Raw genomic sequence first — 23,383 nt, forward strand, 5'->3', positions numbered from 1 at the left:
CCATCTGCTGTTGACAAAATCCCATGGCTTCTTACCAACAAGCAAATGATGCGCGAAGGCATCCGGCAGCTACACCAGAAGTCAACATGGCACCTGGATAACCGACTGTCAGATACATATCCCCAAAGCTATGTCTTAGACGCCATCACGCCATCAGAGTGCCACACGCACGAGATCTTCATCCGGTGCGACTGGCCGATGATCTTCGATGACGTGAAGCGGGTCTACCGGCTCAGCGAAGTAGCACGGGCTGAGATCAATAAAAGCGCCGCGACAGCTAATTCCTCGACTCCGCTAGACACTGTTTGCGTCAAGATCCACCGCCCGAACAATGAACGACTAGCTGCCAACAGCGCGGCAGACTTTAGCTTTAACCTCTCTGGCCTCGAAATCTTATCTAGCCATACCGAGCTTTGTCGTCTCCAGGTGCACCTCGTTGGCGTTGTTGATGATACTAAAATGCTTGTGTGGTATTGGAGTTTGCGAGGGGAGACCGACAGCGCAAATAAAGCTAGGCGTCTGGAAGATCATTACTTGGATGCTTGGAAGAAAGAGCTCTCTCGTGTGGCCCAGCTGGTAGTTCCCGGGGGCAAGCGTAGTGGATATATGAGAGAGTACACAAAAGGGAACGGACGTTGTCTGGAGTGGGTTTGGGCGTTTGAGAAACAAAAGTCAAGCCATTGAGCTTGATAGATGGTGACGAGAACACGTGCAAGTTTTCGAGCAGAACATAGACAGTGAAGCTTGTTTATCCGTTTTGAGAGATCTAAATAGGCAGCGTTGTGGGCGCCTAAGCACACAATGAGCACACCACTATATGGTGCAAAATCTGTAGCAGATGAGAAAACGCTCGTTACCAAGATCTAATCGTCGCTCAATATCATGATAATCTTGGGCTGGCCACCTAATCCTCCGCAGGATGACCCTTCAGAACGTCCTTGACGACACCCCTCAAACTCCCTCCCGATTTCTCAATCTCAAGAACCAAGTCCTTCAACTCCTCCCACTCCTCATCGCCGACCTTCTCCAATTGCTTCTTAGCGAACTCCCCGATATCAGCCCACAGTTCCTTCAAGCTGGTCATAGAGTTCGCCCCCCGAAAGAAGGTGTCCACCTCTTCTGGCGCATCTTCGTCCAGAAGGACCACTGTGCTCCTAATGATTTTTCCCGTACCCCGTATACTGGTGCTGTAGTCGTAGCACCTCTTCACGAGATTACAAATCTCAGTGACCAGGTTCATGACGTCTTCCATAATTGCTTCATTCCCAAATAATGCGTCTGTCTTCATCTTCACCGGGTCATTGTTGTCTTCGATGACACTCCCTCCAAACCCAACTAGAGTAACTTTTGGTTGCTTGGCAGCAGCACTCTCGCTGTTCTGGCCTTGTTCGTGAGGAAAACTGATGACGATGCTGCTACTACCGAGGTCTCGATGTGTGATATATGGGGTGCAGTCGTGTTGTAGGAACCAAAATATATCGTACATCTGCGTGACGACAAGCCAAAGAAGAGCCTCCGGAAGCTTCGCCCGAGTATCGAACAAGGAGATTGCAGCGAGGTCGCAAGACAGCGGGACAGTGTCCATGACTAGCCAACCCGTTTCCTCCTTGTCCTCGGTCTCCATGTCATAATGGTCCACTATCTGCGCACAATGCTGACCGCCGCTACGCGAATACGCTTCGCCTTTTATCTTTTGAAGAGTGCGTATTTCTTTGTTCATGGTCGATTGCTCGTAGGGGCTATGGCAGTCTTCGATGGGAATCTTTATTATCAAAACCTTTCGTAGCAGCGCGTCCGTAACTGAGTTCTCATCGGCACCGTTACTGAGTCTAGAACACGCATCTTCGAGGACAGAGCTGGGGATACAAGTACCGATGTGATAATTGCTGGAGTAACCGACTCGGCGGAGCCAGGTATACTTATCTGGCATATGTGGCGGCTTGTCAGGGAAGGTGACTTTCATGTTTTCAGACATCTGTCGTTGATCGGAAAGGGTAGCCTCGGGTTCTGTAGACGTTCTTGACACTGAAATTGCGTTGGAAGTATTTGGTCCCTGCCGAAATAGTACTTTCCGCGAATGGTAAAGAGGTCCCGATCGTGAAGCGGACGCGATATAATAAGTCATCCCGGAAGTTTGTGACTTGAATCACGAGACCACAAACCGTTGCCATTCGTGTTGACCACCGGCAATCATCTTCAGCAAGCGTTTTCCGGATGATCACCTCTCGCTTGCTAGACATCACGAAGTATCTCGCTCCCTCAGCTTTGCCCTATACCACGGCTTAGCAATCTTAGCAATCTCAATCTTCAACGCCGCCTCATCCACACCATGCTCTTTGATATATCCCTTCTCTTCCTCCAGAATATCATATTGTATCCATTTCAGAAAGTCGCCCAAAGCCCCCACATCGCGCTCAACATCCTTCTCGCGCAGCACATCCCAGCCTTGCTCTAACCGCTGCTGTGAACACCACGCAGCTGCTACCGTTGCGGCTGCTTTTCTTCGCTCTCTCATGATATCGGCGCCTTCATGTTGTTTCGGAACGCGGAAGAAAGTAGGCTTGAACTTTCCTCCTTTGCTCTTGAACCATAGAGAAGTGTCGCCGTTGTACTGGGTAGGTACGGGCTTCCAAACGATGCCTTCGCCCAGACCGGATATCCCGAAGGATGATGCGAAAGGGCACTGAGCGGCAACATCCTCGGTCATGCGTTCGACTTCTGATACTGTGCGTTCGTAGTCGTCAGGGTAGAGTGTTGTGTGGAAGACGCCGGCTCTCGATGCGCTGTAGATGTCATGATCCGATAGAGAGATGTCAGAGTACTCTTCGTCTTTCTGCCATGTACCGTTGATGTTGACCGAGACGATGACGAAGCGACGTGATAGTTGTGCAATTGCCACGTCTTTTTGTATCTTATCGCCTATCCATTCGCCGGCTATCACGACGGGCAAGTCTTCTCCCACTGTTTTGCTAGGGTATAACTCTTTCCACCTTTTCAGATACACATCTCGCAGTCCAAGTACGGCCGCGGTCTTCTCTGACATATCTGCTGCAAATCCTTGGTTGTCTTTCGCGACGGATAAACCAACTATGTTGCGCGACTGGAACACGATGCGGTTATCAGGATATACGAGGATATCTGCGTGCGTGCCATGAAGTTTGACTGTGCCAATGAAAGGTATAGGGTCCACAATAATGTTTGCTTCTGGATGGGCAGGGTCGCGGTTCAAGCGCCGCAGCTGCTCGATGATCTCAGGAATGTGTGTCGTGATCTTAGGGTACAGCGTCGACTGTGCGGGGTCTGTAGTTGCCATGCTGGATCCGCCCGCGTTGCACTGCGATCCTCCTGATCGCGGCTAATCAATCTTAACATGGAGTTATTACTTGAAAGTTCGCACGTGAGATTAGAAAATATAATAAGGAGGTTTGTGAGTTAAGACAGGCGCTGCTGTGTCGCTTAGAAGCTTCTGCTGTGGCGTTGCGATACAGTTATCGATACGCGGCTGTCAGCACCGCGATCTTCAACACGTTGCGGCACCTTGAACCTAGCGTATCAAATGCCACGCTTGGGTGCGAATAGCTGCTATCATGTGAAATACTGACGGTACCATCAAATCTAACACAGCAAAGCTGTGTTCGAGCTGGGATTTTCTTGTGCAAATTTGAATCATTCAACATTCATGACAGCTAGTCTCTAGAGCATTCATTACGTGACATCGTTCAATCTTCTAATGCGATTGCTCAAGCAGGTCATGAGATCTCTGCCAACTTCTACGTTCTAACCCGTCATGATGCTTCCACGTTCTTCCCGTCCGGTTGGCTGTCCTTCTTCTTGTCGTCTTTGTGCAACTCCGGGTTTAACGGATGCTTGGAGTCATAACCGACTCTCTTGACAATACCCAATCCTTTCGTCCTGCCCTCACGGAAGAGTATCCGATCGCCGACAGTCAAGTACTCTGGTCGCTGTACGAAGCGGAAGGCTACCTGTGCTCGGTCACCAGTGCGGATGTACTGGCGATCGATGTCGATGATGGCGCAGGTCTGGGACACTGGTCCAACGTGTAGCATAGCCTGGTACTTGGTCTTGATAGTCGTCGCGTGCGACAAGATCAAGACTTCGGCAACGAACTCGCGGTACACTTTCGGGGCTGGTAATATCCCAGTTGTTGGATCAGGCTTCTCAGCCTTGTGCAAAACGACCATGCCTTTTCGCACATCTTTCCGCCGAACGTTGCGCAGCGCGAGACTAGCAGACTGCCCAGCAGAGCATCCTGGAACTTGTATCCGTTTGCGCTCGACGGAACGCACCTTTGTGGTTTGAAACTGGCCAAGACTGTCGGGACCGATCAAGACTGTGTCGCCAGAATGTATTTCACCAGACTTGACAACACCTGAAACCACAGTACCGACGAAAGGTACCGAGAATGTGTCGTTGACGTGGAATTCCAGAGGAGCAGAGGCGTCGTAATTGCCGTGATGGGGTAGTGCGTTGAGGAACATGCGCACCAGGTCCAGGTTATGACCAGTGACATTGGAAACTTGGAAGATAGGACATATGCGACTCGACACAAATTGGGTAGCGGTAGTGATGCACTCCTCCCTATTGTTGATGAATACCGGTATCTTTCGCGCTCCTGGAGATTTGAGGATCTTGGACAGCTGAGTTATAGTCTGTTCAAGGATCTGTGGCGGACAAATGTCGATTTTGGTGATAACGACCATGACGGGAACGTTGAGCGCAAGTGCGATTCCGAGATGCTCTTTACTCATACCCACTAAACCGTTGTTTGCCGCGATCATCAACAGACAGTAGTTGGGCTCGCTTGACAGCAGCCCAAAGACGGTAGTCCGCAGGTATCTCTCGTGACCAGCGAGATCAGTGAAGCTGATCACCTTGGCGGATCGCCGTCCAATCTCTTCCCAAGTAAGTTTTCGACCTGCGACGTTCGACACAACGACTTCGCTCTTGCTGTCAAAGCCCATTATCTCCATGCCGACTGAGCTGGTTCGACCACTCTCGATTTCGTGTTTGTGGCGGAAGAGGTTGACGCGCGCTTTTCCGCGGCCATCGTCGAGGCCGCCTTTGACGAGGACACCGAGCATGGTACTTTTGCCAGCGTCGACTGTCAATTGTCAGTGTATATTCTCAATTGCGCCTGGAGGCACTCACCATTTCCTACAACTGCTATCCTCGTCTCGATGACATCGTCGACACTCTGCGGCTGTTGTCGCAAGATCATCTTGCCACTCAAGCCAAGCTCCTTCGCATTGCGAGGTCCGACTTCGACGTCACCGCCAACATTCCGCGTCATGAGCATCTTGTAGTCGGCTTTTATCTTCTCGCAGGCAACTTGTATCCTCTCCAAGGCAAACTTCCACTGGTCCTCAGTGAAGCCCATGGAGTCACCGCTGTCTTCCAGGCCAACATCGAACAGGGCCTCCCCATGGCCCTCGGCCAGGCGCCCCTGGATATGCTCAGCGAGCGCTGCGACGTTCTCTTCGGCGGGGTCGGTAAGGAGCGTCTTGAGGCGGATGTGCGCCTTGTTGTCATCGGAGAGGCCGAGCTCGTCGAGGATGCTCAGCTCATCGTGGTCTTCGAGGACGGCGGGGGCTTGGCCTGGCGGTCGGCGCAGCGCCTGTTGTTTCTGGACGTAGTCGGCGAATTCGCTGAGCGCCTGGTATGTACATTAGCTTGAGTACGTCGTCTGGAGCCTCAATGGGTAATCCGTCTAAAGTACGATGCGATCGCCTTCGTGCTACAAGAAGCCCCATTTCCCTGGTTGTACTACTCGGCGCGAACCGTGAGCCACCGGAATTGGTTTTTCCTGTACCATACTCGTTGTGTCAAAGCAACAGATATGTCTGGGGTACATCTGGGGCACAGCTTGGGGAGACATGGGCTTCCCTTGGTTTATTACTTACAGACTCGCCCTTCCGCCGCTCAGCTGGGCTCTGCTTAGGCTCGTGTCGGGAGGCCATATTATGCAAAAGAGCACGTGATTATGAAATATCCACCAGTAGACCTAAACTGAAGGTATTCGTAGCGACTGATGTACGTGGTGTGATGGAGGTATGAATGTGGGGTTGGGGCTGTCAGGACGTGTTTCGTAAACTCCGCCGTATTAATAAGACGTTTGGTATTCGCGGGAGGTGGAAGGAGTGTGAATATTCCATGAGTTGTCTTGCAGTGAGCATCGAAGGGTGGCAAGTGCTGGAATGGCGCTGGCAATGGCGATGGGGAGCTGCTAGGGAGATCCGGGGGCCTACTTATCGATAGAAGCCCGCCGGAGCCATGACGCTGAGACTCACGCGGTAGCGCGTCTTGACTCATCCCAGAACCACCGCCATTACACCACTCACAGCCTCCGTGGTCCACAATGACTGCGGCGTCATCCGTAGTGTTGTCGCTACAGTCATACGATACGTGTTTACGCCCTCGTATCGCTGAGTTTACGCGAGTCATCATCAAAAAGGGCGGAACACGAAAATGTCGCGACTAGGCAGCACTCCAACAAAGGCACACATGATAAAGAAGGCATAAAGTAAATGCATCATGGTTTGGCTATGAATTACAAGAGAACGGGTAGTGCCGTCGACGAGGGAAGTGTGCCCTCTCATGATGCCGCAACACCTCGTTCCCCGCAGTACTTCTCCACCTCTTTCCTCAGCGACTCGCGCTGGTGGTTGACTGTGTCCATGATATCGCTGACACCATTGATGGTCTTGCAGTACTCAAAGGTCTCCGCCATTTGCATGAGTACTGCTGTCAGCTGGTTGGGTAGCCACTATTGCGCGTCAGTAAGAGTAAGGACAGTCGAGTCGAGGAAGCACCTACAGTCACGATCGGGCTGCCACCTGTCGCAGTCGGGTGCGAAGTGTGCTTGAGGATGTATTCGCGGGTGAAGCACCAATGCCGCCAGCGGAAGTCGCGAACCTGGTCAAGAGCTTGGAGATAGAGCGCGGCAGAGACAGAATCGCCTTTCGCAAACTCGCGTACGCCCGACTGCTGAGCGCAGTCACGAACAGCCTCCAGGAACTCGCGGTGGTTGCCAGGGCGGTACTGGCGGAAGTCCTTCAAAATGTCTGTAAGGGGTGTCTCCGGCATCTGGACCTGAAGCAGGTTGTCGCACATGGGAATCATGCTGTCGTTGGCACCAGACTCGCCGCGGAAAGACATTGGCTCTTCGCTCACGCCCTCGTATATGACACCGTTGGGAAACATGGATTGTGAGGTGATGCCGAAGATGAACGTACGGAAGTTGGTGTAGCCTTGTGGCTTGCTACGGTTCCACATGGCTAATCTCGTCAGTCGCGAATTCACGCACCCAAGCAATGCACTTACTGTTCATCACGGCGTTGACGTTCCTGAGACCACCCACCAGAGTACGAAGGCCGTCGTTGAATCGCTCTCGGTCCTTGGCCAAACAGCTTTCAAGCATCTCAGAGGCACCTGTGACAAGCGCACCAGACTCCTTGACCATAGCTATGTGGACAAGAACGAAGCCCGCCTCGGATGAGGTGGGATCCAAACCGTGCTCGAAAGCGCGGATCAGGCGAAGGTTGTCGTACTCAAGCCCCCGTGATGGATCTTCCAGACGGTAGTTGAAGAGCGCATACGATCCAGCATACTCCATGAAGGGCTTGAAACCAGCACTGCGCACGCGATAATGTCAGCCATGTCATATACTCTAGTGTAAATCGTGATCCTTGTAGAGGTGGGTGTCCAATAGATTCCTTGAAGGAGGTGAAGCTAAAGAGACGAGGACATAAGACCAGCACCACATGAGGATAGGAGAAAGCATTGCTACTTACATCTCAGCAACCTTGACGATAGGTAATGCGATACATCTCGGCAGCGACTGTCGACCCAGACCATACTCCTCTCCCCTTACATGCCTCTCATGGCAAGGCTCAAAGAGATATGCTGAAGCCAAGAAAGAGTAGTCACGATACAGGGCGTTCATGACAACCAGGTCATCGCGATACTTCTCTACCTCTGGGGTAAGGTCAGGAAGCTCCTTGAGTACGGTGTCGCCGAAGGTGAAGTTGGCAAGTAGACCTGGCTCCCCTGACAGTGTCTTGATGGGCATGCGTTGCAGGATAGACTCAAGAGCAGCGAACTCCTTTGGTAGTTCAACGATGGGTTCTTGACGAGGAAGGAAGCCTCGTGTGGTGGATACCATGAAGGCGGGGAGGGAGCGGTCATCAGGACGGGTGTCCTTCATGACAGGGAAGTCAAAGGTTGAAGAAGACATGGTGCAAAGAGGTATTGAAGAGTGAGAGAAGTCAAAGATGCTGAAGGTATTCAGGCTTTGATGCTGGATATCTTGTCCGAGCGCCGAATGTTGGAGTTGAGATGAAATTCAACTTCTGTCAACAGCGACGGCGACAGCGAGCTTATATCCTTCGAGGCCGGAATCAAAACCGGCCACGGAAAACCACCGGCCTCGTCAAGATAAGACGTACGTAATGGCTGGATCACTTGTCTCCATCAGCAGACTTTGACCCGAAGGCATCCTGCGATGCCCGGCCTCGATCCAGGAGTTCCCCCTGATGTCCTCGATGACTTGGGAGGGTAGGCTCGTCGCCGCCAAGACTTGGGTCAAGCAGAGGAACAGGGCAAAGGCGGCGCAACGGAGGCTACTCTCCTATTGCTTGAGATGTCACTGGAATCTTAGAATGAAAATTCCATTATGCTGTCAATATCCTTTCCGCAACAAATGCGGTACGCAGCTGGTGATTCAGTCTCTATTCATGAAGCATGCAACTTATTACTATCAACTAGAAGTTAGGATCACAGTACATTCAAACCTTCTGCGGCAGTCAACACTCTTAAAAATATACAATGCAGTTTCTCAGCTATCTAAGGCAACTACAACCACTTTCTTCTTGCCCGTTCTCAAAGGCAGCCATCACGATGCCGACTACGGCGGTGACAACGCCTTCTGAGTCGGCCCGAATTGCATTATCGCACACCAGAATGGCCAAAACGTGTACAGTCGCGATGACAACGATTCGCATCAAACACAGCAAATCACGGCCCAGGGTTTATTTGATGACACACACGACATGCATCTGCGATGGTGTTTGATGACTATCACGAGTGCTAACAGCGGCTCGGTTGGGAGCCAACCAGAAAAACTACCGATCAAAAGGGCCGCGGAGAGCCGCAGAATCGGCCCAACATGCGCCTCTGGTGGGTCCGATTCAACTGCTGTGATTGGTCTGGCCGGAATTGTACCTCTCCTCCAACATCAGATGCATCAACAATTCGATACCTTTATACACATAAAACAGCTTGGAACTAGATTAATTTAATTAAAACATACTCTTGAATGTCCTCTGGATGCATTCCAAATTTTGATCCAAGAGTTCAGCACCTTCTGCAGCCAGCAAACGACATTGCTACACCAGATGTTGTTAATTCCGGCCTCGTATTCCTGCTCGCTGAGATACCTCACTAGTTCGTTACTACCGTTCAGATTGGGAGCAGGGGTCAGAAGCGCACTGATAACGATTTCTCCAGGGCACGCCCTACCACGCCCTACACTGAAGTGGACCCCGCGGTACTGTGCAACGATCTCTGGCTCAACGCCATGGTTCTGACGCTGCGAAGTCGTCCGTTCTTCCTCATCGCGCCCAAAGATTCGATGACCACGAAGCAGAAATGTTTTGCAGCGAGACGAAGATGTTGGATACAATTATCGTATTAGAAAGTGGTTACTAGCTACAAGCTCTAGCACTTGCTGATTACCAAATTTCGAGATCACTACAACTATGCCTGCTAAGGAAAACACCTCAAAGAAATCTAGGTGGTATGTCTGTCATCTATGCGTGCGCATTCGTATGCGGACTCTTGCCTCAATGAGTAACCGTCATATCCTACTCTCCACCACTCCCTCATTCTCACTCTAGACAAGCGCAGCAGCAATTCCCATAGCTCCAGCAACAGCCATACCCGCACCAGGCAGCATCGCCATCGCAGCACCAGTGTAGGTCTCCATAGGCGAGCCAGTAGTAGTAGCGTCGACGCCCGAGGTAGGTGTCGCAACAGCAGCAACGGTCTTGAGAAGCTCAGGTGTGGTCGTATAGGTCATAAGATCGCCTCCAAAAGCGAGAGAAGCGCTAGAGAAGGGGAGTTCAGAGACGGAAGATGCGCCTTCGAAAGCGACGCGGTCGGATGCTGGGGCAGATGGCTCTAGAGAGGCGCGGTCGAAAGGAGCGAGAGGGTTGAGGACACTAGAAATGGAATGTCAGTATGTGTGATAGTCCGTGGGGGACAGGAGAGGCTTACCCATCAACAACATGCGCCACCCCATTAAAAAGAATAGTATTAGCATAAACAATCTCCGCGCCATTAACCCACGCCCTCCCATCCTCCAGCACCGTAAACACCAAATCCGTGCCCTGCAGACTCTTCACCGTAACATTACCCAGCGCAGTCGAAAAAATAACATTACTAGGAATGATGTGGTACTTGAGCACCTCCTGCAGCGTCGCCTGGTCCGCGGATTCGAGCACCGAGCCAATGGATTCGAAGGCCGAGTTGGTGGGCACGAAGATGGTGAAGTCGGAAATGTTGAGGCCGGTGGCTTCAGGGCTGGAGAGGCCGAAGTCGATGGCGAGTTGGGCGGCTTCGAGGGCGGCGTTCATGGCGAAGTAGCCGGAGCGGTAGGTGAAGAGTTGGAAGGGCGCGCCGAAGGAGAGGACCGTGTCGATTTTGTGGATTGTTATGCCTTCGCCGAGCATGATGTCCTGCGGGTTTGTGTTAGTACCTTTGTGCAAGGAACGTCGTTTTCGAAGATCAGTATACTTACAGCTTCAGTAACCGTAGAGATGGTTTGTTCTCCAGAGATGACACAAACATCTTCTCCATTCTTGACGAGCTCATTGTAGGCTCCACCCGTAAAGTTGGAGAAAGGCTGGATTTCGTTCACATACGAGCTGTCGAGGAGTGTCTGCGCAAACGTTGGGATATCGGTGATGACGCTAGCCGGATAGACGCCCTTGAAGACGTGGTTGGCGAGCAGGGCGCCGATGGCAATAGTATCGTTCTTGTTCTCAATGGCCTGGCCCTCGGGTACATCGCGTGGTACGGCTGCGAATGCATCGTTTGTAGGAGCGAAAATGGTGATGTTGGAAGCGGCATTGAGCGTGTCTGCAAGGCCATCCACAAGACCAACGAGCTCGAGGAGAGTGCTGAGATCGGGTTGTGAAGCCAGGAGAGCACCAATGTCACCCTGGGCTATGCTGGTTCCTGCCAAGATGGCGTAGGAGAAGACTTGAGATGGACGCATGGTGATCGTTGGAGGATGAGGAGGTGTTGGAGAAGATAATGTTTTGTAGGCCCTGAAGTTGAAGATGCGATGCTGTGATGTCGTCCTCAACCCCAAGGAACAGACTCTCTTATACGTCTTCCCTCCCAATGATCCAGACTACACCCAACCTCTCCACCCACGGGTGCACCCTCATCTCACTCACCGGTTACCCTTTCCTGCGTGCTTACTTCCATGACATCTTCGACTTCCCCAGCCAAGACATGGCAATTCGTATCCGGCAGTGCACGATCAATGCAACCTGTGGCAAATATAGCACCGCCCTGCTCTACCTCAACTGCAAAGACATGTTACTAGGCATCTTGAGGTCGTCGGTCCATGATAGTCTGGATCCAGAAGTGCACGATCAAGGCAGCATGCTCCAAATATAGCATCATCAACCACCTTAGGCATCGTGATGGCTTTACTAGAACACCTGGGCATTCTTGACGTTGAAAGCCAAGCATCTGGTTGATCTGCCAGCCCTATGCCTTCCTTCCCAGTGTACGATGTGGCGAATCAGCAGGGGGGCAGTGCGGGAGCGTGCATGCCGGTATCCACTTGTCGTTCTGCAACAACCGTAGCTAAACACACGATGGGCTTGGGTGGACGGCAGGAACTCGCCAGAAGTCGTGGTTAAAGTACTTGTGGGGGTACCAAAAATAACGTTGTGGCGTCGTGGGTGTCGATTGTCGGTTGCTTGTGCAAGGTGGGAGTCACGATGGGGGGAGAGAGTGAGGGGGGTTGAAGATGTAAGCGAGAGGCTACTAGGTTTCGCTATAGCTCACTGCTCGCCTGATGACGCTAGACTACAAAGAGTAGCATTCTTTGGTGACAGTCGATTCGATCTGCTCTGTTCACAGTACTTGGAAATTACAGCGACCTTAACGGACGTATACACAAGGTATCTGCTGAACAAGAGCGGCACCAGATCACCGCGACACATCGTGAGGCAACGAGCATCAGCGCAGGGCGTTTTTCTCATGCAGGAACGGAGAATCCTCCATACCGTCATTAGCGTACGCGGACGAGACAGCGGACTTTAGCCAGGTTGCCTACTGCGAGATTGCGTGTCAGCTGAATGTGTATTCGAACATCTATGCGCGATGACTACATTATCACCAGTAGAACACTAAATCGCAACCATAGAGAAACATTTCCGTTTGTTTAAAACGTCATCTCATCAAGCATCAGGCGAAAAAACACCGATGGCTGAAAGCCAGAACGTGGCTGATTACGCTTATGCATGCGACATGCGGCAGCAAGCATCCATGGACGTGTGCACCAATCAACAGTAACACGACGGATGAATTGATCGACACCAACGGCCAAAGTTCGCCGTCCCGTTTAACTTCAGAAGACGCTGCAATTGTATAAGATACCCTCGTAGTGCGATTTAGTTAACTAGATTTGCCTCGTACCGCTGCAGAATAGCCGTGTAGTCATTATACCACTGCTCCAACCAACTCGTCGCGTCAAACATACGCGTGGTGAAGCAACTCAGCGTAGGATCCAAGACCTTCATGTACATGACCAGATTGCGCATTTTGAGGCCAAATTCCTCGATGCGGAAGCAACTATTCGGGAGGCACTGCCCGTATGTGTTGGCGGGGTCGGTCGAAGCTACCATGACGGTGACGAGGACGAACAGCGAGTATATGACTGTTGGTGCGAAGCAGAATGATGGAAAATTAACAAGCAGAGCTGGATCCATTTCTGCGGCTGTGTCGAGGACGGCATGGCAGTTCTGGACGAGGGCTTCGAGCGACGTTTTGAGCGGGGCGATGATGATGGTTGGCTTGGGGAAGTCTTTGACGGGTATGCGGCCTGGGATGAAGGGCGCTGCGAAGGAAGCTTTGTTCGTGGGTGTGTGCAGCACGAGCTCGTACAGGTGCACCATGGCTGCGTGCCACCACACTTTGAGCGTCTGAGACGTTGCAAGGCTAGGTGGGATATGAGCGACCCACGCTTCGAGCTTGTTCTTCATGGTCTCGATTACAGCATAGGTGTTGTAATCGTTGCCGTCTACAAATGTAGCAATCTGGCAGAGATATAGTTGATTGGATATCTCCTGGTCCAGTTGCGTAATGCGAACGAGCTGACAGAGTAGCACGTCGGAAGCATCCCCTTGGCTTTCCAGGTACAAGAGACACTCCTCGTGGTAAGCGTTCCAAGGGTATGGATTCGGCCTTCGCGTACTGATTGACGAGCTCGAGAGTGCCATGTAGCAGGCTAGCCAGGTACGTCGTGCCTCCAGCGATCCCGCGTCCTGATGCCGGCAAAAGTAAGCTGGAGGAGTGGGCTGAAGCGAGTTTCCCGCGATGCCCACGTCGATGGCCATGTCTGCGGCTAGCTGCAGGATCTGGTAACAACTGCCCATTAGACCTCTTCGCGGAAGCTTGTTCCAGTATGTGGCTATGAGCAGTGCCTGCACAAGTTCAAGCGATCTTTGTCCTCTGCCTAAAACTTCTTCACCGAGGACATGCATCGATTCGCGAATTATCTCATCGTGCGTCTCTAAATCTAAGCCTTGTGCCTCTTGCGTAGTCGTGTATGCTATGACGGAGAGAAGTAGGATGGGAGCTTTTGTGCGGAGATATTCGAGATCCCCGGATAGGCGTATGACGGGCCATGCCGATCCCGCTTGGTGCGCATAGAGGTTAATAAGATGTTGTTGCTGGATAGGCGGGATGCGCGCATCAAGGAATGACAAGATGGCTTCGTAGTGGTTGTCTGTTAGGCTACCGGGAGACCGGCCTAGCGTGTTGGTGGAGAGTCCGCCAGGGGAGCGACTTGGCGTTGGGCTGTTGTTGCTCTGTTTTTGAAGGAGATTGCTGAGTTCTTGAATTTGCGCCTCCAGCTCCTGGATGCGGTTGCGCTGAAGGCGGGGCGCTGCAGGGACGCATTCCAGGTTGTTGCGGGTGCATCGCTCGCAGCTTGCCGCGTCGGGATTGGTGCTGATGTCGCACTTGATCTTTAGACGATGGCACTCTTCACAAGCGCGAAGACGCTTTCTCATGCTGCCACCTTCTTGCTTAGCCATCATAGAGGTATTTAGCTGTAGTCTATCGTGGGGCTTTGTCTATGACAAAGTGACTTTACGCCCCGGGAAAGCGCGCTTGGTTCATGACTGCAGGTGGCTGTGCCGTATACCAGTACCAATACAGCGTGGCGTTTTGGAGACGGTATTCGTCCGGATGGCCCGTTATGTCAGTTGATTCAGATTTAGTGGAGGTTGGAGCTGGATGAGAGCATTCGAAGCTGTTCCTCGAGAGTTGCACCCTTCGTTGCCATCTTTCGGCATGGTCTTGCCGGTCAGCTGAAATTGCAGAAGGCGGACAAGTTGCCTGATTGGGTCTTGCCAATTCTGCCATGGAGATAGACGGTGTTACTGCATCATCATAGCATTGTCGAAGTTTGCCTGTTAGTATGACCAAAGCAATGGCTCTATGCCAGAATGCACGGCACTGCTACCTAGGTAGTACATACGATCGATCAAGACAGAGAAGTACGCGATACTTGATTGAGCGATAGAATGCGAGTTTCCGTACGTACGGTACCTCTCACGCGATCATCGGAAAGCAGGCCAGGGTATCGGTATCGCTCTCTGAGCACATAAAGGCAAGAACAGACGCGTATATCGAGAAATTCATATCGATGGCTAGCATGCCAAAGTAGCAGACCATCTACAACCCCACGGGCACATCACCTCCCCCACTCCCCCAGACGAAGCTTGCTCGAAACAAGCTTGGCGGCCAAGACCCCGCACGCTTACCCTTCCTCAGCCTATCGCCATCACCACTCTGCCCAACTTTGCGCCGCGGCTGATGCTGGCGCGCCCGCGCAAGGGAGGCGTTGTCGTGCCATGCCATCTCTCTCATCGCACCCTTCCCTAGGTTACCACCGACATCTCCCCATCTCCACCCCATCAATCCCACGATGAAGCCCCCAAAGTCGCTCCTCAGCCGCCTCCCCGGCATACGCTGGACACCCTCCGACATCCCGTCCACCTCCACCTCCCCGTCGACCCCGAAGCCTAAAAGCCGGAACCCGTTTTCGCTCAAAGCGTCGCCGCCAGAGCACGGCATTGTGCGCCCGCGCGCATCCACTATCAGTCTAACATCAGAGCCGGATGTCGATATCGATGCGCGCACGCACGCGCAGGGCCAGAGCGACTTCTTCACGCGGTTGCCGCTTGAGCTGCGGCAATTGGTGTACGAACATGTCATGGGCGCAGAGATTGTGCATCTGACACTGAGCACGAAGAAGAAGCGGTTCGGCCATTTCCTGTGCGACAGCGAGGGAGACGGCGGGAGGGAGTACATGTGTCGCGTGCTGGTGTTTGGGAAGAAGGGCGCGAGGTTGTACCCTGGTGGGCCGACTGTACTGAGGGCTTGCAGGCGCATGTATGTATTCTCCTCCCCTTCTCATGGCAATCACAATGGCATCATGGAGACTGACTGTATTCTGCAATCTAGGTACTCAGAAGCGATCTCGTATCTCTATCGCGCGCACACCTTCTCCCTCCTCCACATCACGCACCTACTCTACCTCCCCGCTTCGATCCCACAACCGCGCCTCAATTCGATTCGCACGCTACACCTCCGCTGGGCTATCCGCGCGCTGCCTTATATGAGTCGCGGTCCCTCGAATCGCGTCGTTTATCGCGACGACACGGCGAATTGGGAGAAAGCGTGGACGATAATAGCGAATATGCAGGGATTGAGACATCTTCGGGTGATTCTGATGGATCCCAGCCCGCAATGGCTGTGGCAGAGCGAGTGGATGGAGCTAGAGGATTTGCTGCTGGATAGTGTGAGGACGGTGACGAGGCCGCGCGACGCTATCGTCGTGCTACCGTATCCAAGTTGTAGGACGGACTGGGATATGGGGGAGAGCACTGTGAGGTTGAGGATATTCGGCCAAGCAACTGATGCTTCGGAGGATGCCAAGTAAGACAGGATCACTTTGCTTTATTGCGAGCGAGATCATTTGAGCGATGTATGATATATTTCATCCTTGTTAGGATCTATATAAGGCTGTGTCGCCTACAACCCCATGCAGTTGGCATAGTAGGTTACTGAGGCCGGCCAATCCGAGAACATACCCAAGATGTGCACATCCTTAGCAAGCACGTCGAGCACGTCGTACATGTCGCCATCATTGTTGGTGCGGTTGGCAACGTACTGGTAGTAATAACCACCACCATCGACCTGCAGCCATCCAGAGCGCTCAAATGACCACGCGATGATGTCCAAGTTGTGTTCCTGGCAAGCAATGGCATACTCGGAAGGCACAATCTTCTTGTCATCATCCAACTTGGTGAGAGCGAACATAGCGGGCGCCATGATCTTAACGCCACGAGCAGCGAGCTCAGGGATGCTGGCAGTGGCATTGGCGTAGCCCTCGGGAGTATCAACGCGCTCGTCGAGATAGACAGCCTGGATTCCGAATTCAGGCTCGTTATCGATCCAGTAGAAGACGTCATCGGGCAGGAAAGACTGCAGCCACACACGGCTCGGATCGATCTCGTACTCGCGGAACTTGTCGACTAGATCTTGAGCATACGCTTCCTGTGTGTATCCATCGAAAGGCATCTCAACCTCGGGGGTCTTCAGCTCGGGCGCGTACTTCAGACCCCAGCTGTCGACCAGGGGAATGTATTCGTCGACCGTCATGAGCTTGGGGCAGTCTTGCGCGTATAAGTCGGAGCGGAAGTAGGGTGTGCCGTCCATGTACTCCTCTACCGTTGTGCCATTGGGGTTGAAGCCATCCATTTTGCCGCAAAGAGTGCCGAACTCTTCCAAAGTGATATCCGAGGTGCAGCACTTGACCGACGCAGCAGTGCCATTGGCGGCGGGCGAGAAGGGGGTCGTGCACTTCTCGGCGAGGGTGGTGTTGAGGATGTTGGTCGTGGTGTGCAAGTCGCATTGGGCGTGGCGGCAGACAAGCTGCTTGTCTTTGGTGAACGCAACATCGCATTCGATCAGGCCAGCACCCATGCGATGCGCAGCCTTGTAACTCTGAAGAGTGTGCTCAGGGAATTGAAGCGGCGCTCCACGATGCGCAAGGACAAAGTCCGAGGTCTTGAACTCTTGCTCCGAGCAGCTCTCCAGCTTCTCCTTCAACGGACTCTCGTCCATGTTGTCGACGAGGTAGTAAGGCCGGACGCCGACTTGGACGTTGAACTTGCTGTGCCCATGGTCATGACCATAGCCGTCTCCACGGGGAGCAACAACAGGTACAGCGGCAGCGGACGCGAGTCCGACGAGGACGGAGGTAGCAATGAAAGAGCGCATCGTGAGCAGATCTCAACCCCGAAGTATCCGGGAACCTGCAAGAGCGAACGGTTCCTGCAGGACAAGCATCCTGGCGGCCATGTCGCTTCTTATCTGCGCCGGGAAAAGGCCAGAGCTGTACAACACCTCGGATAGATCAAAGACGCCGAAGTACAGGACGCCGCACGGCTCGAGGTGTTCGAGCTGAGCTACTCAGCTACTGCACGTGGTGGAGCTACCCTAGCTCGAAGCTCTTGGCTGTGCATGATGGCGGACGGAGAACGAGATGGTTGTGGAAAGCTATACGGGACGAGTTAGCTCGCCAAGCTGCCAAGTCCACGCCGCCTGTCACGTTGATCAACGATGCGATAAGATACGCGCGCCGGCAGAGCGGGCGGAGCAAGACCTGTTCAAGCCGCTCGTGGGAGGTTGGGTGCATGGTTCCTGTGCGTCACCGTCATGTTGTGTCTTGGCTGCGTTTTGCTTCTTAGAGTCTTGTACTCCACCAGGCGGTGACTTTGGCCCATCGTCAATCCGATTGGCCTTTGCGAGGTCGTTGTATCCCCTCGGCTTGAGTTTGAAGAAGCCCCATATGTCTTATGAGCATCCGCAATGCTCCACAGCCACTCCCGAGAAGCTGCCGTTCGTATGATTAAGATCGTCCGAGGGTCATCCCTGGACGCGTCAGGACGCGCTGCTTTCCTGGTCGTCCCTCTCTGGTAGCTGGAAGACGCAGTTGGATTCGCCGGTATCAATCTCAGTGGAGCATCGCCAATTTGGAAGAGTGATGACAAAGTCTCTGGGGGCCGTGATTTTCCTGACAGGCTGCAGAATCTCCTTGCTGTTCTGTTCCCAAAATTCACCATAACAGCCCTGCCAGAGGTCGAGACAGAAGTACAACTTGATGTGCAATTTCTTGAGACCAGTCATCTTACTGAGCCCATCCCACAATCTGTACCACTCAACTCGGTGATGCGCAGGCATCAAGTTGACTTGGAAGTATTGATTGCGATCAAGGTCCCATTCGATGTTAAGATTGCTGATTTGCACGATACGTTGGGGCTGGAAGAAGTAGCAGAGATAGCCTGCTGTTGGAAAGTCTTCCAAGTCCGTGGACATGAAGAACTCGTTGCTTTTGTAGAGATATTCGATACTTTCAGAATAACTAAGAACGGTTCATGTTAGTCTTGTACTGGTACTGCGACTGTACAATTACAATTGTATCTGACTCAACTTACATCTGCCGACACGTTCTTAGAAGAGGGAGTGCCAATTGTAGCTTCTGGCCTGGTGAACAAGGCATGTAGCAAAGGCAATTTCGAAGTGTGCACCTTCGCGTCAATAGTTTTCCGTCCAAAACTGACGCATGTATAGTCTGTTCTCCCAGAGCCATCTCATAGATCATGCGCCGAATCTCCAACGGTAGTTTGCTCAGAAGCGCTGAGCGAGGCTGGGCCAGCGTCTTTTGGTCCTCTTGTAAGTCCCCTGACATGGAGAGTGCGCGTCTGCGAGGTGTCGGCATCGTTGGTAGTACTATCTCGTGTGAAAGATTTCGTCTTCTTCCATGTCGACCAGGGCTCAGAAATACTAGCAAGCAACAGATGCAAGGCGCGCAAACTGTCCACATGAGGCATTTGGATGTTTGCCAGGCCACTGTCCGTAGGCAGTTGCCCGTCTTTCTTCCGGCATTCTCCAGCTTACTCCGGAATCGATTGGGCATTGTTGCGCTGAGGAGGAGTCGTCAACGATGGCGATGGCGACTGCCGTGGCGCACGAGCAGGCGGGTGAATGGCCGCGGAAAGCTCTCTGACATCTGCAACGCCGCGATTGATGAACAGAACGCTCTTCTCATTTGCCGATGCTACTCTAGTGGCGTCTCGGTCGTCGTTGAGACTGGAAGAGAGAGGCTACCGGGAGTGATCGTTGTGACCTGTGGCGCAGTCATGGCCCCACTTAGCGGGCAGCCACGATGACGATGACGTGCTGGGACCACAGGGAGTACGAGACACTGACTTTCTCTTTGCGCGCCGTTCACATACACATCACACATCTTATGGGCTTCGTATTCTTTATGTATGTATGTCGCTTTAAATACGCTGCATTTCTACCAGAAACGATAGGCGCTCCAAGCTTCCAAGGTTGTTGCGCAAATCACCCCAAGTGCGCCTCCGCTTCTATCTCAATCTTCATCGTCTTATACAAAGCAACAACCTGCACCACCGTCATGAGAGGCCCGTGGTTCTTGCATCTTTCCTTCATATTCCGGATGATCGGCTCCGCAATCTTATCAATCGGTACGGTAACGTAGAAGCGCGTTTTGTAGACCTGGTCCCAGCCCTCCCCACCAGCCTGGCGAATGGCACGTTGGACGTTGTCGAAAGCTTGGTCAACCTCCTTCGAAAGTTCTTCTGGATACTCCTCGGTCGTGCAATCCCAGCCGCCTGGATGTAGTCAACATCGGATAGTCTATACACATTGGGCGACGTACCTTGGCCGGATACCTCGATGCGGTTGTCGATGCGGACCGCTTGGCTGTAGTTCAAATCCCGTTTTGATCGCTCACCGAAACCGGGATAGTCGAATTATTGGAGATGCGACATAGTGGTCTTGTCAGAGACCAGACTGGAAATCTTGCGAGCTATATGATGCGAAGTACGATAGGGTCTTTCTATCTGATGCGCGGCTACCTCTTATACTCAGCCTATGTGGCATGATCACTCTAGAACCTCCCTCTCATGACGACAACAGCCGTCGAGCATCACATTGTCGCGAAGGCTCTGCCAAGAGGACATTTGTAAGCTGCGTTTAGGCGTCCTATAGGATTTGTCGTCACAGGCAACCGCAGGCGCAACCCAATGCATGACAAGAGCTTGGCCGATGGATTACGACGGCGTTGGAACACATCCTCGGCTTTTAGAAGCTTAGATACATGGATATAAGGAATGACATCCGTAAGCTTACGCAGCCAGCATATCTTCATGATCCGGCCATTGACTCTCACACCATGGAATTACGGTACTAACATCCCCACGTTCATTCCCAACGGGACTTCCGGCAGAGTTTCTTTGCATCCTGCAACAACAGGTCTCCACCGGGGCAATGCTGGTATCAGTAGGTGCCGGGAATGGCTGTCATCAACGTTCAACAACGTAGCACGTATTCACCATCACGCTTTATTGGGTGACCTGAACACATGATTAGCACGATGGAATCTGCAAATATCACCTTGATGGTACAGTTCTGGCTAGCATAACAGTATCACACGTCAGATTATGATGAATACACTTGCCAACAGGAAGCATCGTTTACCACCATTCATCGAAATCATCATAGTAACCCGGGCCTCGCGGCGGAGAGCCCGACCGAGACCGCCCACCCCAACCGCCTCCGCCGTATTGCTCTCCTCCATATTCTTCAAAATCATCATAGTATCCCGGGCCTCGCGGTGGAAATGGGGACCTTACATTCCGACCGCCTCCGCCCCATCGCGATCCCCCATACGGGCCATACCAAGAGCCTCCGCGCGGTGAGTCTGGATCCAAAGGATATGACATATACGGACCCAAGTATCGCATGTCTGAGGATGTATGGTAAGGAATAGATGAACTTTGGAGACTGCTGCTGCCGGGGCCCCAGGCTGAGTGTGAGCGTGCGTCGTAGGGGCGTCTGGTACCCCAGTCTGCGCCGTGGCCGAGACCGGTGACGTTGAAAGGGTCGTTGTTGTAGAAGGGGTTGTTGCTCATGTTTTCTGGTGTTATTGTTGTAGATGGCTTTTATTATGTGGAGGAAGATGCGTTATGCGAAGCTTGTTAGCAAGAGCACAGGAAGCTTTATAGGGAGATACAGTGAGTATTTGTACTGTTGGCAAGTCTAGTTCTGGTGCTATACACAGACACGTTCACGCTGGCCTTCGTTCACTGAACGTTTGACATACTACCGCTCACATTCCAGTATACCGACGTTTGACGAATACGCGAATACACCGTCCTCCAAGTATACACCCAAACAATGACCTAGGAGTCGACGTTGTCACACCTATACCTCACATGCCTGTTGTGTCCACGTCATATCCGCCGTCACCATCTACGCCGTTTCCTCTTGCTTGAATCTCAGCTCATATCGTAGCCATAATTCTTCCACTTCTAGACGTACCCCCTACTTCTTCGCAGTTCCTCCACCCGGAGTGAAAGACGGAGCCGCGGCGTTCAAGCCCTTTGCAGGTGTAGCAGGCGAATCCTTGTCGTTGTTGGTGTCGTTGTTGGTGTCGTTGTTGGTGTCGTTGTTGGTGTCGTTGTTGTTGGCTGATGGGTTCAATGCTTTTCCCCAGGCAGTCCCATTCTTGGGGTACGCGGTTGGCGCGCCCCAGTCCTTGCCGTGGCCGATACCTGTGACTTTCCGCCAATCTTCGGGGTTTCCAGACATCGCGGTTGTTGTGCGGGTGTTGATTTACTTCTGTTACTGGGTAAGTAGACTGTTTGGTATAGGGTTTATATGGTGTGCGATCGTGGGTATACGTACCTGTGTTCGCGATAGTTATTGTGGGAGAGTGTCTTCCAGTGGTGGCTACGATCAACGAAGAGAGAATGGACGTTGCGAGTAGCTCAAGGAAAGGGTCGGATGTGACTTGATCTCGTGCGCATCACAGTAGTGAAGGGTAGCATTAGACATCGTACATTCACTGCTCGAACGATGCTAGGGCATGTGTGATGAGTGCAGTTCGCAGCCTGATTACATTAGTCTTCTATGTATCACATCCGCCAGCGAACATCTGAATTAAGCAAGCTCGGTCTGTACAACTACACATCTTGATTCTGCTGAATATCGGCTGCCTGTAACAAAGCGCGATGGTCTCCAACGACTTGTCTTCCTTTGTTTCACCCCTCAATTGTATTTCGACCACTCCTGGCTTCCTTATTCTTTGCAGCACGCCCTTCGAATCCCGTATGAGGTTGTCAATTCCCGCAACATACTCAGGCTGGTTCCTTTTCTCAAAAGCCGTCTTGAGCGCGCGCAGGCAATCGAGAGTCTCCACCGGAACGTGATCTTCCCCCTTGTCTGCATCAATTATGCTTAGACAATCGTGAATGTACATCCGCGGCTCAGGCTTTCCTTCTTCTGGTATAATCATCCCATACATCAGAGTGACCAAGTTCCTAGTTAGGGAAGCGTATTCTACACCAAAGGTTTCGCGACGCGGAATGGGCTTCCCTTGGAGCGCAACGCTCTTATTGTGTGCATATGACTTGAGCATGTTCGCAACAAACTGAAGCTCTTTGAGCACATACTCCCGCTTCTCTGCCGCTGATGCATCCTCTGGATATTTCCAGTCCATAGGTATGGCGCCCCCCGGAGTCTTGTTGATACTATTGTAGGTCGAAGTGTCCAGCCAGCTGAATACCATAGTAGGCTGCAGCAAGGCCTTCTCTTCATCAGTTAGAGAGTCGAATGACATTGCCTCCCGTTCAGCTCGAGCAGTCTTCTTCCAAATTCGCTCTGGGAGTAGGGACCTGGGGGGTAAAGATTGGATGAAGTTAGGGTCGTTGTTGAGTTTACGCAATGCCACAGCCTTCTCGTAATGAGATCTTTGTGCAGATCGCTCCTGAAGGTCTGTTCCCGATACCCATAATGTTATATCGGACACAAGGAGCGGAGTCGAGAATCCAGTCGAGAAGGCTCCGAGCCGACCAAGTAGGCGATGTCCAATGGAGAGACTCCGTAAGCTCCTCATTCTGAAAGAAAGGAGCATACCTCCTATTCCACCAATAATATTAGAATCATCCTTCGTAAACCC

The 23,383-nt window shown here is 52.3% G+C and overlaps 11 protein-coding genes across 11 annotated transcripts; 1 reads left to right on the forward strand and 10 right to left on the reverse strand.

Moving 5' to 3' along the window:
* Positions 1 to 904: 904 nt before the first annotated feature.
* J4E86_001137 (uncharacterized protein) lies at positions 905 to 1,963 on the reverse strand (the record flags this gene model as incomplete). The annotated part of the gene is made up of 1 exon (XM_051441707.1): positions 905 to 1,963. One exon carries the CDS (start codon positions 1,961 to 1,963, stop codon positions 905 to 907), a length of 1,059 nt encoding a protein of 352 aa, XP_051307878.1.
* Positions 1,964 to 2,239: 276 nt separating this feature from the next.
* On the reverse strand, positions 2,240 to 3,313 carry J4E86_001138 (uncharacterized protein; the record flags this gene model as incomplete). The annotated part of the gene is made up of 1 exon (XM_051441708.1): positions 2,240 to 3,313. One exon carries the CDS (start codon positions 3,311 to 3,313, stop codon positions 2,240 to 2,242), a length of 1,074 nt encoding a protein of 357 aa, XP_051307879.1.
* Positions 3,314 to 3,785: 472 nt separating this feature from the next.
* Positions 3,786 to 5,978, reverse strand: J4E86_001139 (uncharacterized protein; the record flags this gene model as incomplete). Its single annotated transcript, XM_051441709.1, has 3 exons — positions 3,786 to 5,122; positions 5,170 to 5,674; positions 5,922 to 5,978. 3 exons carry the CDS (start codon positions 5,976 to 5,978, stop codon positions 3,786 to 3,788), a joined length of 1,899 nt encoding a protein of 632 aa, XP_051307880.1.
* A 635-nt stretch (positions 5,979 to 6,613) lies between these two features.
* On the reverse strand, positions 6,614 to 8,254 carry J4E86_001140 (uncharacterized protein; the record flags this gene model as incomplete). Its single annotated transcript, XM_051441710.1, has 4 exons — positions 6,614 to 6,784; positions 6,835 to 7,295; positions 7,342 to 7,652; positions 7,812 to 8,254. 4 exons carry the CDS (start codon positions 8,252 to 8,254, stop codon positions 6,614 to 6,616), a joined length of 1,386 nt encoding a protein of 461 aa, XP_051307881.1.
* A 1,656-nt stretch (positions 8,255 to 9,910) lies between these two features.
* On the reverse strand, positions 9,911 to 11,296 carry J4E86_001141 (uncharacterized protein; the record flags this gene model as incomplete). Its single annotated transcript, XM_051441711.1, has 3 exons — positions 9,911 to 10,238; positions 10,294 to 10,754; positions 10,817 to 11,296. 3 exons carry the CDS (start codon positions 11,294 to 11,296, stop codon positions 9,911 to 9,913), a joined length of 1,269 nt encoding a protein of 422 aa, XP_051307882.1.
* A 1,414-nt stretch (positions 11,297 to 12,710) lies between these two features.
* On the reverse strand, positions 12,711 to 14,360 carry J4E86_001142 (uncharacterized protein; the record flags this gene model as incomplete). Its single annotated transcript, XM_051441712.1, has 1 exon — positions 12,711 to 14,360. One exon carries the CDS (start codon positions 14,358 to 14,360, stop codon positions 12,711 to 12,713), a length of 1,650 nt encoding a protein of 549 aa, XP_051307883.1.
* An 893-nt stretch (positions 14,361 to 15,253) lies between these two features.
* On the forward strand, positions 15,254 to 16,270 carry J4E86_001143 (uncharacterized protein; the record flags this gene model as incomplete). The annotated part of the gene is made up of 1 exon (XM_051441713.1): positions 15,254 to 16,270. The coding sequence occupies one exon, from the start codon at positions 15,254 to 15,256 to the stop codon at positions 16,268 to 16,270; it is 1,017 nt and encodes a 338-aa protein (XP_051307884.1).
* Positions 16,271 to 16,362: 92 nt separating this feature from the next.
* J4E86_001144 (uncharacterized protein) lies at positions 16,363 to 17,613 on the reverse strand (the record flags this gene model as incomplete). Its single annotated transcript, XM_051441714.1, has 1 exon — positions 16,363 to 17,613. One exon carries the CDS (start codon positions 17,611 to 17,613, stop codon positions 16,363 to 16,365), a length of 1,251 nt encoding a protein of 416 aa, XP_051307885.1.
* Positions 17,614 to 18,276: 663 nt separating this feature from the next.
* J4E86_001145 (uncharacterized protein) lies at positions 18,277 to 19,114 on the reverse strand (the record flags this gene model as incomplete). Its single annotated transcript, XM_051441715.1, has 2 exons — positions 18,277 to 18,757; positions 18,957 to 19,114. 2 exons carry the CDS (start codon positions 19,112 to 19,114, stop codon positions 18,277 to 18,279), a joined length of 639 nt encoding a protein of 212 aa, XP_051307886.1.
* A 629-nt stretch (positions 19,115 to 19,743) lies between these two features.
* Positions 19,744 to 21,335, reverse strand: J4E86_001146 (uncharacterized protein; the record flags this gene model as incomplete). The annotated part of the gene is made up of 3 exons (XM_051441716.1): positions 19,744 to 20,033; positions 20,081 to 20,124; positions 20,902 to 21,335. The coding sequence occupies 3 exons, from the start codon at positions 21,333 to 21,335 to the stop codon at positions 19,744 to 19,746; spliced, it is 768 nt and encodes a 255-aa protein (XP_051307887.1).
* Positions 21,336 to 21,747: 412 nt separating this feature from the next.
* J4E86_001147 (uncharacterized protein) lies at positions 21,748 to 22,993 on the reverse strand (the record flags this gene model as incomplete). Its single annotated transcript, XM_051441717.1, has 2 exons — positions 21,748 to 21,995; positions 22,393 to 22,993. The coding sequence occupies 2 exons, from the start codon at positions 22,991 to 22,993 to the stop codon at positions 21,748 to 21,750; spliced, it is 849 nt and encodes a 282-aa protein (XP_051307888.1).
* Between the last annotated feature and the right edge of the window lie 390 nt (positions 22,994 to 23,383).

This window comes from Alternaria arbusti (assembly GCF_024043155.1).
Source record: "Alternaria arbusti strain BMP 1465 chromosome Unknown scaffold_1, whole genome shotgun sequence".
NCBI classification, from domain to species: domain Eukaryota; kingdom Fungi; phylum Ascomycota; class Dothideomycetes; order Pleosporales; family Pleosporaceae; genus Alternaria; species Alternaria arbusti.